Here is a 16731-nt window from a genome sequence, read left to right as displayed (position 1 = left end):
CCTTGCTCTGTGCTCCTGCGTCTTTTACCGGAAGAGTCCGTGTTTACAGCGCAGCTACTGCTCCACGTTAGCATCGCTGATTTGATGAGAAGTGACCGGGAGTGTGTTTTCCAGCTTTTAGAACCGACACTTTGAGCTTTTTCTTCTTTTTTTAATCACTTTTGTGATTAGCATGGTTGTTTGGAGGCGGAAGTGCTGCCGACAAGCATAGCAATGACGAGCTGGCTAACGTAGCTCAGCCAGCCAGGCGTCCAAACAACACGAGCTCAGCTCTCACGTAGCAGCGGCACATCAGCACAGTGACACAGGTACAGCATGACGCCTTTGTGTCACACTGACATCGCTGCATTGACGCACATTACGTTTTCCTTGCATGTGTTACGTCTCTCCCTCCACCTCCAGGTCCAGGACCAAGCGCGACCATGGGCGCGGAGAGCAGCGCGGTGCGGAGCTGCACCCTGGAGGAGCCGCTCCTCACCCTGCCCTCCGGATTGACCATGTACTCGGCGATGCTCCAGGATGGGAAGCCCGCCTCTGTGTTTGTTCACAAGCAGGGTAACGAGGATAAGGTCAACAAAGCTGCCAAGGTAAGTTACACTGAAGTCATGTCACACTGGCTCACCTGTCTCATTTTATTTCATTTGTACCTTTGCAGTTATTATTTATATCACTTACTTTTGTAATAGTATTTATATTATGGTCACTACTCTTGCAATAATATTATCATTTTGTATCATGGTCACTTTCTTTGCATTATTTCTGACACTATGGTCACTTTACATTACAATACTCTTTTCATATATCATGCCACTTTTATCCTCAGTACTTGTCTGTTTCTGAAGGTTGATTGTTTTTGGTGTTTGTTGTGTAGGTTATAGATATTTCTGTCTGTTTGTTGTGTTTCTAATTATGTAGTATATGCTACACTTTCCTCTGCTGCTCTAACAGGTAAATTTCCCCGTGGTGGGATGAATAAAGTATATCTAATCTAATCTAATCTGGTTTACAGTAGCTGTAGTAGTGTGCATTTAGTTGTTAGGTTTACAGGGACTTGTAAGACATAAGCGTCCGTCTTAACATTTTTTAGAAAACGTATTTCCTCTATGGAACTTGCTAATCAGGTCTTTTATTACATGATCTATGCAGGATGTAGTTCTCGGAGGCAGATGTTGGATGTTTGGACTGCAGTCAGTCTTCTTCCTCAGGCAAAGTGCTCTACACTTCTATAGAACAAATGTGACCAACTTACACCTTTCTGCTCTCCATTGACAGCAGTCTTTGTTTAATTTGATTTGTTTGTTTGGCTCAGATTCTGCATAACCAGCTGCTCCCAGCTGTATGACATTTACTTTTCTGTTTTCAGTTTCTCTATATGTTTGATGAGAGTACTACGAAAGTGTAACCGGAGTCAAATTCCTCGTGTGTGTGTACACATACCTGGCGAGTTAAAGTGATTCTTATATTTTCATTTCCTGCAGCACCTGAAGACTTTGAGGCATCCGTGTCTGCTACGCTTCCTGTCCTGCTCGGTACAGGACGGCGGCATCCACCTGGTGACGGAGCGTGTGCAGCCCCTGGAGCTGCTGCTGGACAGCCTCTCCCCAGAGGAAATCTGCGCAGGCATCTATGACCTCCTGCAGGCACTCATCTTTATGCACGAGAGGGTGAGCAAAAAAAAAAATTATCTTAATGAATGAGAGGAAAAAGTTGGTCTGAAGGCATAATTTAAAAAAGATAAACTAAGGTGCCATTTCATGTTTCATATTATTCATAATTTCTTTGTTGTCTGTGTTAAACAGACATGGATAAGTTCCTAACCTGTATTTCTTAACCACCAGGGCAAATCAAGCCACAACAACGTCTGCATCTCATCTGTATTTGTCAGTGAAGATGGTCATTGGAAACTGGGAGGAATGGAGACTGTCTGCAAGTTCTCTGAAGCAACGCCTGAGGTACGAGACTAAATCCTTTGAATGATTGAAGCACCTCGGGAAAATGTTTGATGATTCACTTTGTATATCAGTTTTATGTTTTTGATTTTCAATCTTCTTCAACTCCTCAGTTTCTCGCAAGCATTCAGAACGTGAGAGAGTCCAGCTGCATTCCTCCAGAAGAACAGGTAAGCAGAGTTGCTAATTAGTGGGTTTGCCTCTGAAGCTCTCCTTTTGTTCACACGTTCTCATGTTGTTTACAGGTTGAAGGCTTTAAAATGCTTCCAGAGAGAAATGCTCACTCTCGGGACTGTTACTCCTTCGGAATGATGGTGGAGACCTTCATGTCTCTCCTGAATGGCTACGGTGAGTAGAGTGATGGCAACATTTTGCATCAAGTTTTGCCAGTATTTATGTACAAGTACCTTCTCTTACACCTGCTCATCTTTCTTTCCAGAGGAGCTGTCTGACAGCCTGAAGAAGACCCTGCAGGCAGGCCTGCTGAACTCTGACCCCTTATCTCGCACTCCTCTCCGCTCCCTGCTCACTCATGACTTTTTCAGGTAAGTGTGGTTATGCTTGTTTTTGTTCTCACATACTGAAAATGATTCGATTAATAGACACTATTTATTTTTCTGTGAATAGGAACGACTTTCTCGAAGTGATGAATTTCCTGAAGAGCTTGACCTTGAAGACGGAAGAAGAAAAGAATGAATTTTTTAAGTAAGAAACCGTATGGTCCTGCCTTTTACATGTTCATTTTCTTCAGTTTGGAATTGACACATTGTATTTGTGCAAAACATATCGTCATATACATATAATCATATATTGTTTTTCCAAGGCAGTCACATGTTTGGACAATTAAAAATAGTGTTTCTTTCTTATTATTTTGTAGGTTTCTTCTGGACCGGGTCCAGAGTCTCCCTGAAGAGCTGATAGCTGCACGCCTTGTCCCCAAACTCCTCAACTCTCTGGTTTTTGCAGAACCCATGGCTGTCAAAAGCTTCCTGCCTCATCTTTTAAGGCCAAAGAAGGGTCAGACGGATCTCTTGCTAATAATATCTTTGACTTTTTTTTAATGTCCTATCAAAGATTAAAAATGTACTGTATCTGCCAGGTGTAAAAGTACGAAACTATGAGTGCTTGTTGCTCATGCTTCTCCTCTTTAATTCGCCTGTGTGCACAGATTCCAGTGGTGGTGGTAGCAATGAAGAGTGCCTGCTGTCGCTGTCCCTTTACCGTAAACACGTGATTCCTCAGCTTCTCAAGCTCTTCAAGGTCAACGAGGAACACGTCCGGATCGTGTTGCTGGCTCACATCCACATCTGCGCTGAGTTCTTCTCCCATGATGAACTAAAAAACCAGATCCTACCTCAGGTAGAGTTTTGACATAACTTTGATATCAGTGTTGAACACTGATTGATACCACTCTTGTGTGTGAACCTTTACTTGTGGAACTATCCCTTCAATGTTTGAAAATAGATTTTGATACATAAGATGTCTGGAACAAGTAGTGTGTGTGTGTGTGTGTGTGTAAATAGTCTTTTATTTGAGACATAGACATAATGACATTATGTAATTGTAATTCTCTCTTCGTTACATAATCTTTTGTTTGTTGCTGGCTGCAGGTTTTGTTAGGAATGAGAGACACCAATGATTCTCTGGTTGCCATGACGCTGCAGAGTCTGGCGGTGTTGGTGCCCTTGCTGGGGGCTCAAGTGGTGGTCGGTGGAGAGAGAACCAAGGTCTTTAAACGCACCACACCCAACTTTACCAAGTCTACAGAGGTCACCCCTGAAAGTAAGCAACACTGACCTAAAAATGATAATTACAATGAATGCTGCCATATCACTTATGTTCATATTATTAGTTACTAATACGGTGTGTGCAACTTAGAGATGTGCATTGCACAAGTTCTGCCATGGTTTCATCATATTAATTTTTCAGCCAGAAACCTGCAAGACACAGTTCCTCTTCAAAGATCCTGCCTCTCATTAAAACAAGTTACTAAGAACTGGCAGTTGTATACACCAGAACAATTATAGAACTGTTAGACAGAGAGCAAGTTTATAAAAAGTCATTTCCACTGTCAAGCCTCCTCAGGTGCTTTTTTCAGTCTGTAATATGAGACCGATGGGAGATTTCTTTCTGTTTTGCGTTCTATGACGAAAACTGAAATCAATTTAACTGGATTTATAATTGTCTGTTAATCAGGATAGGCAGAGTCAAGCTGATTGTTTGACTACAAGACAACTTAGCAGTATTTTAGATCAGCTGAGGGCATGACGTTGTACAGGTCACCATGTTTGTGTGTGTCAAAGAATGCCTCATTGTTCTTCTAAAGGATCGAGAAACAGGTTTTATGAGCGTGTAAGTTCAAGCCAGAAAATCTAGTTTTAAAACATGTTTTTTTTTTTTATTCTTCTCTAGCGTCGCCTGTCCATATAGTTGGAGGCTCCCACCCTCAGATGGCCCAGCCTTCGAAAGTCTTGAATTTGTTCCCCAAACCGCCTGGGACTGAGGATCTGGTGCTGGGTCACATGGATAGCTTAGCAGGCAGCAAGGAGACTCCAAGAAGTTATCCTCTGGCATCAAAATCAGGTATGACCACACCTCGCATATTAATAATTTGTATTCAGTTTGATGTTCTTGTGCTTAAAGCTCTGTTCCAACCTGTTCCAGATGTCACTAGACAGATGTCTCTACCTTTGAACGACTTTCGTCAGGACCATGCGATGGAGCCATTGTCATACAGCCCAGAGCAGGCTAACAGACGAGAAGGCCCTGCGGAAGACTGGCCTGACTGGAGTGACCCTGAAGAGAGCGAGAAAAGAGATGGACAGTCGGTCCAGATCCACATTCAGACCTCAGAGAGACAAGATCCAGTCAGCAGCAGACTGCCACTCTCACACCCTAACATGGAAGAGGAGCCGTGGGACGACTTTGAGGACACTGAACCTACCTCAGATCTCTCCCCTACAGCTCCTTTATCAGACCCAGTTATACTCGCACCACCCACAGGGGGCGCCACTACACCTGTAAAAGAGAGGCTGGGTTCTTCCAAACCCCTGAAACTGACGTCAGCACCGCGACAATCCACACAGAGCAAGACCACTTCCTCATGGGATGATGGCTGGGCTCAAGAAGAGAGCGACTCAGAGAAATCACACAACCTATTAAACCCCAAACCTACAGTGCCACAAAAGAATGGTGGGATAGGAGGTCTGGGGGAGGAGTTTACCATTAAAGTGAAGAAAAAGGTAGAGCTAGACCCAGAGCTGGATTTGTTTGCGGACATGGTGCCGGACATCAAACTGTCCTCCCCAGCTCTGTTACCACTGGAGGAGAGCAGTGTGGGTGACATTAAATCTCTGCAGGTTGACTCGTCCATTGATACTCTAACACTCACTGCCAAGTTTGCAGCTGCCAACCTGGCTGAGGTGAGTGTGTGTGTGTGTGTGTGTTGGGTGGGTCAAATTTCCTGGGATCTGGAGTAGATCAGGTTTCTAAGGCAGAAGAAGGGCTAGTTAATCTGCCTCAATAGTTTTTAGGCTTTCACAGTAATCTTTCATCTAAAAATGGAGACTTACAGACATTAAATATCTGGCTCCACCTTTTTTTCCTTTGTGAATATGAAGCAACGTTGCAGTAGTTTCTTCTCAGCTCGCTCAGCTAGTTTTGAGGCCCGACGTGAGAGAAGTATATAGGACAAACCTTCATTTATATAACGAGATTAGACTAAAAACATTAAAATTCAAATGAAGTGAACCATGAGTGATACAAGTTTGTACAGTTCCATAATCTATGTTTAGAAAATCATCAAAATAATGATTGTATCCTATGAGAATTTCTCTTACTTACAAACTTCCCTTTCTGTGATAATTTTGTTTTTTATTTTTTTTTCTCCTCTCAAAGACTGAGACAGACGGCTGGGGAGATGGAGATGACCTGAACTGGGAGGACGAGAACGCCTGGTGATGACGTCTGATCCGTGTGTTTCATTTGGAGCTAAAGACTTGAACACTGGAAAACTCAAATCCTCAACACACACCATCTCAGACGGCCTGTGAGCTGAAAGTTGCTCTGGCCATTTAACAGCATAATGCAGTAAGAATATGATCATAGGAAGAAGACTTTTTATATCCTATTCTGTCGGTTCCCAGACATTTATATCAGTCTGTTCATTAAGATAACTTGGTCTTGAACTGGAAGGATTGGAAGCTTGGTAGACGGTGCTGGACCTGGACAAACGAAGCCATTCTTAATTGTTTGCCAACTGATATTAGTCACCTCGAGATGAACGAGGATTTTAATCATAGGTGATGGTCATCCTGATTTCATCTGCTTCTTTTTTTGTTTGTTTTTTTTAAATGTGCCAACTTCACTACTGGCATGAAGATTAAGGTACACTTTTTGGCAAGGCAACTTGTTCAAAATGTGTTTGAGTTAAAGAAAGCTTGCACTTTGAATGAATGTGAAATAGAAATGACATAATTTATTAGTAGCTTTTTGGTTGCTGGTGAAGTAAAGATTTTACTGTATTAAATCTGACCCTGTTCTGTTTTATAATGACTTTGCTAGATTTAGCTTTTGAAGTAACTGCATTTGTTTAGGGCAAACAAACCACAGAAAAAAACCTCCATCCATTATGGGTACTAAAAGGACTTTCTTACAACACAATTGTGCTAACTGAGTTAGTGAAGACTCCTGTTTGACTGATTGCTAAATACAAACAAATAAGCAATGATATATTCAAACAAGTTTAATAAACAACATGAATCAAGATCGATTTAAAAAAAAATGAAGAGAAACATTGAGCCAGCCAAGTGAATACAGCCTTCCACAGGCGCAGACTGTGTTTAAATAGTTTTTCTGTACATAAAGTAAATAATCTGGGGCTAGAAATCAAACTGGAGCAGCTAGGTTGTGTGTCTGGCTGTACGGATGTGAGTTATGAGTGTCTGCAGCTCCTGTAGTCTGGATTCCAGCCACTGTGGAGGTGGTACAGTAGTGTTGGCTTTACCCTCGGCGAGAGCCTGAAGGGCTTTTAAAGCACTCTCAGCTGTCTGGATGTAGCGGCTGTACTCCTCTGCACTGGTCTCCTGCCGGGCTCTCTTTGGGCATGGCTGAGAGGGGGAGGGATAATTACAGGGAAAATACAGATTTTTATGAATTAAATTTTTTTTTACAGATGAGGCAGAAATCGTGCATGTACAAGTAAAACTTTCACTTGCTGATCAGGACATTATGTAATAGTTTTTAATGGGAAGTATTTTTGCTAAATAAATATACTATTTTACAGTACTTGTTATTGCTAAGTTTGGACTGAGTATACACTAGTGTTGTACTGGCCAGCTGCTACTCAGAGTGACTTAGACAGCATGAATGTGGAGCAATGCTGTGCAGAAATATATTCAAGGAGTGAAGTTTAAGTTAAACAGCACTAACCTCTGAATCTGAAACGGCATCAGCAGCCACTTTGTTGGAAGCATTTTCTGTGTTGTTCTCCAAACTCTCATTGTGTTGCTCAATCAGCACCTTCTCCAGTTTGAGCCTCTGTAGCCGTGACTCCACATCTTCCTGTGCATTCACAGTCTGCGACAGAACACACACTCATTTCCATCCATCGGTTTCATCCAAGACTGATCTTCACTACAATATGTAGGCATCCCTTACCTTGCTAAGATAGTTGACCACTTTTGTCTTGGTATCTTCTTCAGACAAACTCTGGGAAATGACCTCTTCGTGGTTTGTAATCTTAAATACCAAATGGATATATTTATTACTCATTGTTTATGACAAAAGATAATATCTGAAACACTGGCGAGATCTGTTGTGTTCCTGCTGTACCTCTGCAAATTGAGAAAAGGCCTCCAGGGCGTGCTGATGTAGCAGCCATGATCTGTCAGACAACAGGACTCCAAACAGGCTGCTCAGCCTCGGCAGAATTTGATTCTGAGGGACAAAAAAGAAAAGTTGGTGTGAACGATAAAAATGACATATGTAGACGTCAGTTCAGTTTCAAATAATGACATTGTTTTTCATATCACAGCTTATTGTTTTAGTCTATGTAGTGTCAAAAATAATGACAAATTACAATTAGAAGAGTTGTTTTAAACTGCGTAATTGGCAACACAAAAATATAAATTTCATGAATATAAAGAAGATGTAAAACAGATACTAAATTGGTGAACATCATATGAAATCAGAATTTTTATCCTGACCTCTTGAACCTCATACGGACTCAACATATGGTCTCACTTGTGGGTCAAAGATGTTTACAGTGAGAGAATGGAAGTAGAATAATCGTCCATGAGAAACCACAAGTAAGATTTGTAGTAGTCTGGTTTTCTTACCTGTCTGTCAGGAGGGATGAAGATCTTCCCAAGGGAGCAGAGGAACTCCAGAGCAGCCAGCAGCAGCTGCTCTGCACACTCCTGAGAGACCACAGTATGCACACACAACAGAGCCTGGGACAGACACACACATATAGAGAGTCGATAAATTATTAGTATTCCTAATTCTTCATCTGTTTGAACTGTGGAAACCAACAGCATACCTGAAGGATGACTTCATGTTCAATGTTTTTCACTAAAATGGCTGATACTGACAGGAGCAGCTGCAGAGTACAGCGGAGCACAGGGTGGGTCTGCACCTGTAAGTATGGATGGATGGATGGGGAGTATGACGGCTTAAAGGGATAATAGTCATGTATTGACACTACAGTGTGTGTGTGCGTGTGCATTTGGATCTCACCTGTTCTGGACTCATTCGTATCCAGAGCTGCGTGATTACCCTCATTGCGGACAACACACACTGTTCCTCAGGAGACGAGTGCCCCCGAACCACTGCTAGGAGGGATAACAGCGCCGCGTTCTGCACGAAAACATATGTATATTTTTTCTTTTTTGAAAAACTCCCCTGCTTCCTTGTTTTCTGCACTGGGTGGAAAAGACCACTTATGTTAAGAATTTGACTCAGCAGCTGGCCAAACAGATTACAGCACCCTGCAGTGAGGTGGGGAAAAATATATAAAAACAATGTAGCATAAAAAACAAAACCAAAGCGGACCATGTTATCAGGACTGTTTTCAACCAAGCCTATCTTACTCCTGATGCAGTATCACTTGCTGTGGGTGTTTTTCATACATTCCTTTGAGCGCCCAAGGAAAGAAACTACACTGTAGCACTTGATATTTGTACAGCTCCTTTTCACACCGTGTATTTAGTATCACAGTCACTACATTTTACTTGTTAAATGCACATTGATGCCATTTGCCCTTATCTCACAATCTGAAATAACATCCATGTGGTGTTGACATGAGTAAGTGTGATATTTTTCCCCACTTCCTTTTAGAGTTTACTTGTTTTGTTTTTGTGCAATCATAGCGAGTACAAAGCAGACATTAAAGCGCCACTCATTAGAGCAAACACGTGAATGCTGATTATGTTTATCAGCCACGGGCAGCTAGTGTTACGGGAAAGCAAGTGATAGCAGGGAGATAAGTCATTCATCTGTGTTGTGTGGTGTTGAAAAGTGAAAAGTGACTGCATGGTCAGTGTCTCTATTCCTCATTTTTATCCATGCCCTCATAAGTGCATAATCTGCGAGTTTTGTGTTGTTTTTGATCATTTAAATTAAATAGACTATATGTCTTATATTCATTAAAAAAATTAAAATGAGAAGAAATAATAGATTATGACAGAATTTTTATGACCCTGTATGTCACAACACAACTTCTGCTAAGGTTGTCCTCACCACTTTGTCCACTCGTCCTAGTTTGTACCCTCCATTCTGCCAGTCGGTCAGAGCTTTTTGAGAAAGGCCAATGATGTCTGTCTCTACACGGTGACGGGCCTCTTGTGAAAGAGCTCTGAGGAGGACATGTCGCCACACTGGAAGGTTTTCCACTTCAGAGGGTGGGAAACGCACCACCAGCTCCATCTGGAAACACAAACACTATGCATTAATGAAGAACCACCTTATATCGAGGTTACGCCTCTACCACAACAAGAGAATGCCAGCCCTTAAACCCCTATTATTTTGAAACTCATAATAATAATAAATACGATAATATTTCAATAATATATTGTTCGCATGTTCACAGTTATTAACTACACTGTCAAATGTGTGAGTAGTTTATGAGTTACAAAAAAATGTTCATTCCAGTTATCAGGGTTTCTAACCTGGTGGTTCGGTGTCATGAGGAAAACCATGCGTTTGAGCAGCAGGCCCAGGTGGTACGACTGGTAACACTCAGTGGTGCAAGCTTTCACCTGAAGGAGAAGAGGGGGAAGCAGGGAGGAGGTGAGGGATGGTGTGAATGTCAGTGTGAAAGCTCAGGAGGAGTAAAATCACCAGGACATTAGGATTGTAGAAAGGTGAAGAACTGAAGGAGGGGGTACATGTATGGAAATGAGTGGGATCCAGCTCAATCTGATGATGTAATGACGTAACGGGTTATGAAAAGGTGGCCCCAAGGTCCAACAACACCAATTGTCACCTCTGTTGGGGTGCCACAGAAAACAGGGAGGGCCCCATACTAATAAATAACCCTACAGAGAGATTAAGGGGATTTAGAGTTATTTTAGAAGGTGCTCAGGAAGAGGTCATAGACACGAGACTTATCCATGACCTTGTGGTATCCATCAATAACAAGATTTCAGAAGTGAGGACGAAATCCTGAAAACTATGTCTGCAAAATATAACCAGGCAACAATACGATGGTCTGAAAATGGGTGGTAAAGTGCAGTTTGCAGTGACCTGCCTTGTGTTAAATCAAAAAATGTTCTGGTCTCTACCCACCAGCTGAGCGATGAGGAGGACATGATGTAGACAAAGTTCTGCTGTCCCATATCTGGAAGCAGAAAAGACAAAATCAGCCTACAGGAAGAAACATGTAAAAAATAAAAATAAAAAATACAACAGCACGACATAGAGTGTGTGAAAGGTATGCAATCAATTTTTTTTGGTGTGCGTTGATGCTCTCACCGCGCTGTAAAGCACCACACATCTGCTGCCAGCAGAGCTGTTTGGGTATCAGCCTGCAGTACTGCATCAACCAAACAACGCTCCTGAAAAAGAGTGAGAGTGGACGGAAGGAAAGGAGGATGAAAAGGAGCGGGGAGTAAATGAAAAGTGAAAGAATAATATGTATTAAATGACGGGAAATCCCGGACCAAACTGTGGCACAGTGTCAACCAAACAACATTTCTGAAGAAGAGAGATAAAAGGAGTGGGGAAATCAGTGAGACACAATGATGGGGGGGGAAAGGAAAGTTCACTTTAACTACTTAAACTGAATATGAGTCAAAAAGGATTTGCAAATCATTTGTTTTACACAGAGTCCCTTTTTTAGAAAGAGAGTTATATATTTACCACTATTACTACTGCTTTTTGAAGGAAGATGTACAAAATTGTTTCCAGAGGTTGGAAGACCAAACGTTTGATTCTTATGGGAGGAAAAGTAGATAGACATGATGCCTAAACCAAAACATATATGACGGAACATATATGTGATGTGGCTTATGATATACATGTGTGTAGAACTCACCAATACAGGGAAGTACACTGGAGGCAGTGCAGCCACACTAGCACAGAGCTGCACACAGACATGGTGGTGCAGAGTGACCTGGACCTGGGCCTGACCCTTCATCATCACTCCTGGCAACAGCACCGGAACCTGACGCTCAGTATAACAACGTCTGAAACCAGCAAACAAGGCCTGATAGAGAGGAAGCCTGGAGAAAAGGGATGGAGAAAAAACGCACTCTAGACATATATTGAGACAGATTGTCTTAAATCCATAACAGAATAATCTAAACTTTTTCATGACTGCTGAATGATACATAGATTTTTTCATCAAATTAACTCCACGTGTCCTTAAAGTCCTAAATCAGCTATCACTCTGTCCCTGAGTTCAGTTAATGCTGAATAAAAAAAGCAAAAAGCAAAAATTTTTTTTATATATTTATGGAGCAAAGGTTGAATTATAGTTACATTTAAGCTCTACAGTGTGAATGTATTTGTCGCTCTTGATCACATTACCAACATACACCTGGTTCTTGTGTACAATTATTATGATCCTTTTTTGGAACTAAGTCTGATTAAAAATCACTTTTGTTGGAGAAATGTATGTAGTCATCAATAATCCATCAATAACCAATATCCCCGCTGCTTTGGTAACCAAATGGTTATTGCTGGTTGCCAACCTGACAACCAGTTATCTGCTGGTCCCTGCATTAAAGCACAAAATATTTCAAAAGTAATTTTAGTTAATGACAACAACAAAACCATTATTTATTACCTGGGTGTCTCTTCTGAGAACTGACTGCCAGTGTACCAAAGCTGCAGCACCTCCTCTGGCTGGGTGGCGAGCTGACCCAGGATGTTCACCAGCAAAAGACACTGAGGAAGCTCATGGTCTCGACTTAACCCTGCAAAGAAAAAAAGACTAGTGTCATTCTAAAACTGTATGTTGAACATTTGAGTAAGAACTGTCGACATCTACCCAAAGACACCACACTTTTGTAAATATATAAACTGTCATAGATGTCAGTCTTAAGTTGTTCAGAAGCAAAAAAGACTGGAGTGTCAGAACATTTGTGTCCTGAAGGCCCCTGAACGCATGAGCATTCTGCGTCAAACTGCATACTATGTACAGCATGTGTATTCCTACTATACATTGTTGTGTTGAGGAGTTTTGACTAGGTAGTAAGCTCACACAGGAAAATGACAAGATGAAGTACACATTACAATGTCAGCATTAAAAATATACTGTGGAGACTAAAAATAGAAAAAGAATGTGGATGGTGATGCAACACCTCTAGAAATCTAGCAAATTTACAGTGCTGTTCCAAAGCCAGTTTGATTCACAACCATAAGACCTCTATTATTTTATGTGACAATTACGACAAAAATTAAATATATTATTATTATACAACACGATGGCATCAGAAAGGGTCACTCAAAGGTTTCTAAAACAATTTCTCCAATGCAAAAGGAGATAGTAGAGCATATCCGAACCCTGCTACACCATCTGTGAAAAAGAGCGAGTAGAGGGCAAGATTTCAACTCACGCAGGTCCTGCTGGAGAACAACTTCAGCAAACGGCCTTAAAGGCAACACCTGGAGCAGCAGAGCATCTATGGGAACCCGAGCTGCTGCATTCAGCTCCTCAGACAGAGCTGAGGGCAGTGTTGGAGCACACATGCTGGGAGGAAAGTTACTGAAAAACATAACAAATGTATCTACGTTTGATGCTACTCAATAATTGTTCATTCAAAGGATACATTTTAGTCTGAATCTGCTTTTAAAAAACTCACATCCAATCCTAACATACCTGATGATCTGGAGGCAGAGTTGGTGAAAGCAGCTACAATACTTTGTCAAAAAGAATTTGAATTCCTGTTCAAAGGATAAGAAATAATGTCATAAAAGTTAAGCAGCTTTGTATTCTTAAGTAGAGAATGAGAATGTCACAGACAGACACATGGCACAGTTTTAGTACCTTTATGTAATGAACCAAAGTGTTGGCAAAGAATCTGCACATCTTTGCAGATTTCTGGAACAGCTTGTACTCTGGGCTTTGTGTTGCCTCCTATAAAAAGCACAAAGGAGCATTAACACAAAAAGGTAACAAAGATCAAGTCTACCTTTGACCTTACAGTAATATACTAATTCAACGGACATAACACACAAAAATTACATGATTTCAGCATTATATCAGCGACTGTGACTCTAGTCTCAGGGGTACATGACTTCCCTTGTGGAAAAAAAAAAAAGGTAAAACATCTCCAACTACAATCTTGTTGAAACTCATTCAACAGTTCTGCATCTGTAAAACGGTAAAATTCTGCTTTAAAACCTATTAATAATACTTTTTTTTATATTTTTTTTCCTACAAACCAATCAGGGTTTCCCTACCTGCAGACCAGCCAGTTTAATCTGCTCAGCCAGCTCCAAACAGTTGTGGAAAGAGGCCAACAGGTTGTCAGAGAGGCTATTGCTGATGTCACCATGATGCAGATGTTCCTCCACCAAGGATTGGTACTTCAGACTCTGTCTGAACAGATTAATGACCGTTTAAAATAAGTGAGTATCCAAACTAAATGCTAAATTCATTCAACTCTTAATGAGTGTCTGCTGTACTGACTTGATGAGGAATTTCCATGTGTTTGCATGCAGTGCTATGTCCAGGTTGGAGATAATAGAGCAGATGTCCAGCAGGCTGTGAATCACTGAGGAAGATGAAAAATATTCTGTGAGTTGATGACTGCAACGAAGGTGTACAGTGAAGGCGTATAGAGAGATCCATACATAAACACAGACCTGTTACAATAACAGAGACCTGCTCCTCTGAGGCACAGCTGTCAAGGGAGATCCTGTCCAGCAGCTCCAACAGACCCTTCTGGAGGGTGTAGGCCTCTTTGAAGAGCCCCTGCAACAGGTCAGCCACCAGGGACAGACGGCCACAGTAAACCACCTCACTCTCCTGAGGACAACATGCAGCGTATGTTTAAACTCATCATTTTAATTCATACACTTTCTCTTGCATTCCTAAGTGGTCCTGTTTCCTGCTGCAAAAATATGCTTATGCCAGCAGTTTCCTATTAATATGGTCCTCTTGACCTGTTGACACATCAGATAAAACTTCTAACAATAAAAGATTGTGATAAAAAGAGAGAGAGAAATGATGAGGAGGCACATTGGTGCTGTAAATAAACTCTAGAGCCAATTTGCACCCATTTCAATCAGCCAAAAAGAAGATTAAAAACTGAAAATAACTTGCACCACTTAAGGTTAGATTAAATTTAATTTCATATCACTTAATGTGTTTCCAGTACATAATGATAAGAGTTATTTTATGCATCTTCATGATTAATAACAACAACAACAACAACAAAACAAAATAAAAATGATCTAAACAAACAAACCTTGCAGTGCTGAAAGGTTTCCCTCAGGACTTTCAGGATATAAGTTGGTAACGAGCGGATAGCATCTAGGTCAGGTGCCTCCTCAAATGTGCCAACGTGACGCACGCAAGTGGACAGTACATCGATTATCTGCATCATTGCCTGAAATAGACAGCAGGGTCTTGTCAAATTATTGGTTAGAAGTGAATTGAGATGAATGATTTTCAGCAAATATAAAACAGACACTTGTACGGTACTCATTTGAAATACACAATACCTGCAGAATGTTCCTTAGTAACGAACATAGTTCAGTGTTTTGACTAGACAACCCTCCGACTTGGTCCAAGATTTCTTTCATCATGCTGTCAAACATTGTAACCGCCTGAGAGATTCATACAGACAAATCAGTGCAAATCAGTAATTTGCAGTAGAACAACAGTTCAAGCAACAAATCTTAAGAAACAAAGCAAATAAAAGTGTGGCCAATTTTGCAGAAAGCCCATTGTCTGACTTTAGTTATAATCAGACAACAGTGTCAACTTAAATAACTAAATATTATGTTATTTAAGATTCTTAATGGGTTTCTATCTAAGGTCTTTTCCTAGGCCTGCAGCAGCTGTGTGTTGTTTAATAAATGCTAGTGAAGGTCTTTGCATAATAGGACCTAAAACAATTCATCATGTTGTTTACAGTACCTTTGGTAAGACCTTGGAGAAGCACTCATCTTCCAGCTCTGGCAAACCAATATGAGGGAGGAACATGTCTGTAATTATCTTCAGGATACCTGCAAGGACGTTGTGTTTTTTAAGCCAGGGATGTTATATTTTTAAGCCAAGGACATTATATTTTAAGTCAGTTAATACTTAGATCACAAGTAGAGTACTCAAGGCACAAGTTAAGTAGTTTGTTTTGCAATGAAGTAACTTACGTATATGATCATCCCAGCTCTCGGACTTATGATGTAAAGAGTGCAAACAGTCAAGGAAAACCACAGCACTGTTAGGTCAATCATTTTCCACTGTAGCATGAGAAAAACACAAACTTCTGGCCAGCTTCAAAGAAAGTCAAACTTTATCATCTCAAGAGAGTTTGAAGACTTTGGTGGTCAGTATTATTATTATTATCATCATTACAATAATAATAGTGCAACTATGTTTACAATTCAAGTCTACAGATAATATGCCTTTAAAAACTATAGAGCTAATCTCAAAGACTGTATTATGCTTTTAAAGTTTTTCTGTTATCTGTTTGGAGCTATTTATCCAAGATGTCGCAATAATGAGAGCGAGTAACCCCTGGGAGGATATGGTTAGTTTTGGCAGGACAGACTTGAGTTTCTGGCGGCAGGTTTCCTGACTCCACTGAACCACCTCGTCCAGAATAGAAGTGTTCGTCTGGGACATGATGACAGCAGACACCGGCGGCAGGACAGCTGCCCACATAACACACAGACAGACAGACAGACAGACAGACAGACAATACGGCGTGAGTCACTCAGAGTAGTGGCTCCATTCAGCACGACAGGTTTGTTTTGTTTTGTTTTTTTTGGTGTGATTAAGACCGAGCTAACCGTTTAAACGCGAACGTTAGAAAACCGTTGGAGGACGTTGGCGGTGGCAGTTAAGTGATAATTTGGATAATATGGCTTCTTACCATGAATGTCAAACTTTATCTTCTGTTCACAAACATAAAGTCACACGGACCTTCCTATGGCTGCGTGTCTCTTCTTACCGCCGCCGTTATATTTTTTGTTATTTGCTAAAACACGACATGAATTTTAATGAAGCAGAACTGTGACAAACATACCGCGCGCCGTTGTCGGAGTCGGAAGTGACGTTGTAAGTAAAGCCGCTCTCTGCTGCTGCTGCCTGCCCTCGCTCTGATTG

At 41.1% G+C, this 16731-nt stretch overlaps 2 protein-coding genes across 4 annotated transcripts; one reads left to right on the top strand and one right to left on the bottom strand.

The window, feature by feature from the left end:
• scyl3 (SCY1-like, kinase-like 3) lies at positions 1 to 6482 on the top strand. The gene is made up of 14 exons (XM_010730239.3): positions 1 to 308; positions 403 to 587; positions 1479 to 1664; positions 1839 to 1952; positions 2063 to 2119; positions 2195 to 2297; positions 2389 to 2494; positions 2577 to 2654; positions 2827 to 2966; positions 3118 to 3308; positions 3560 to 3731; positions 4362 to 4532; positions 4614 to 5371; positions 5847 to 6482. Exons 2-14 carry the CDS (start codon positions 423 to 425, stop codon positions 5907 to 5909), a joined length of 2304 nt encoding a protein of 767 aa, XP_010728541.2. The 5' UTR covers positions 1 to 308; positions 403 to 422; the 3' UTR covers positions 5910 to 6482.
• Positions 6483 to 6678: 196 nt separating this feature from the next.
• Positions 6679 to 16731, bottom strand: firrm (fignl1 interacting regulator of recombination and mitosis). Of its 3 annotated transcripts, none has more exons than XM_010730238.3 (25): positions 16652 to 16731; positions 16153 to 16277; positions 15774 to 15813; positions 15541 to 15629; positions 15123 to 15227; positions 14867 to 15007; positions 14262 to 14424; positions 14086 to 14170; positions 13857 to 13995; positions 13441 to 13530; positions 13273 to 13337; positions 13010 to 13158; positions 12238 to 12367; positions 11485 to 11671; positions 10923 to 11005; positions 10737 to 10788; positions 10118 to 10207; positions 9690 to 9875; positions 8688 to 8807; positions 8491 to 8586; positions 8288 to 8401; positions 7782 to 7886; positions 7608 to 7688; positions 7380 to 7526; positions 6679 to 7057 (listed from the first exon to the last, which is right to left on the bottom strand). In XM_010730238.3, the coding sequence occupies exons 2-25, from the start codon at positions 16246 to 16248 to the stop codon at positions 6851 to 6853; spliced, it is 2760 nt and encodes a 919-aa protein (XP_010728540.3). In that variant the 5' UTR covers positions 16249 to 16277; positions 16652 to 16731; the 3' UTR covers positions 6679 to 6850. The 3 variants fall into 3 exon arrangements, with proteins under 3 accessions (XP_010728540.3, XP_027146316.1, XP_010728539.3); XM_027290515.1 differs by having other exon boundaries at positions 16416 to 16685; XM_010730237.3 differs by having other exon boundaries at positions 16499 to 16685.

This window comes from Larimichthys crocea, chromosome XVII (genome assembly GCF_000972845.2).
Source record: "Larimichthys crocea isolate SSNF chromosome XVII, L_crocea_2.0, whole genome shotgun sequence".
NCBI classification, from domain to species: Eukaryota; Metazoa; Chordata; class Actinopteri; family Sciaenidae; genus Larimichthys; species Larimichthys crocea.
Note: the sequence above shows the minus strand (reverse complement) of the source record. Positions and strands in the feature narration are given on the sequence as shown.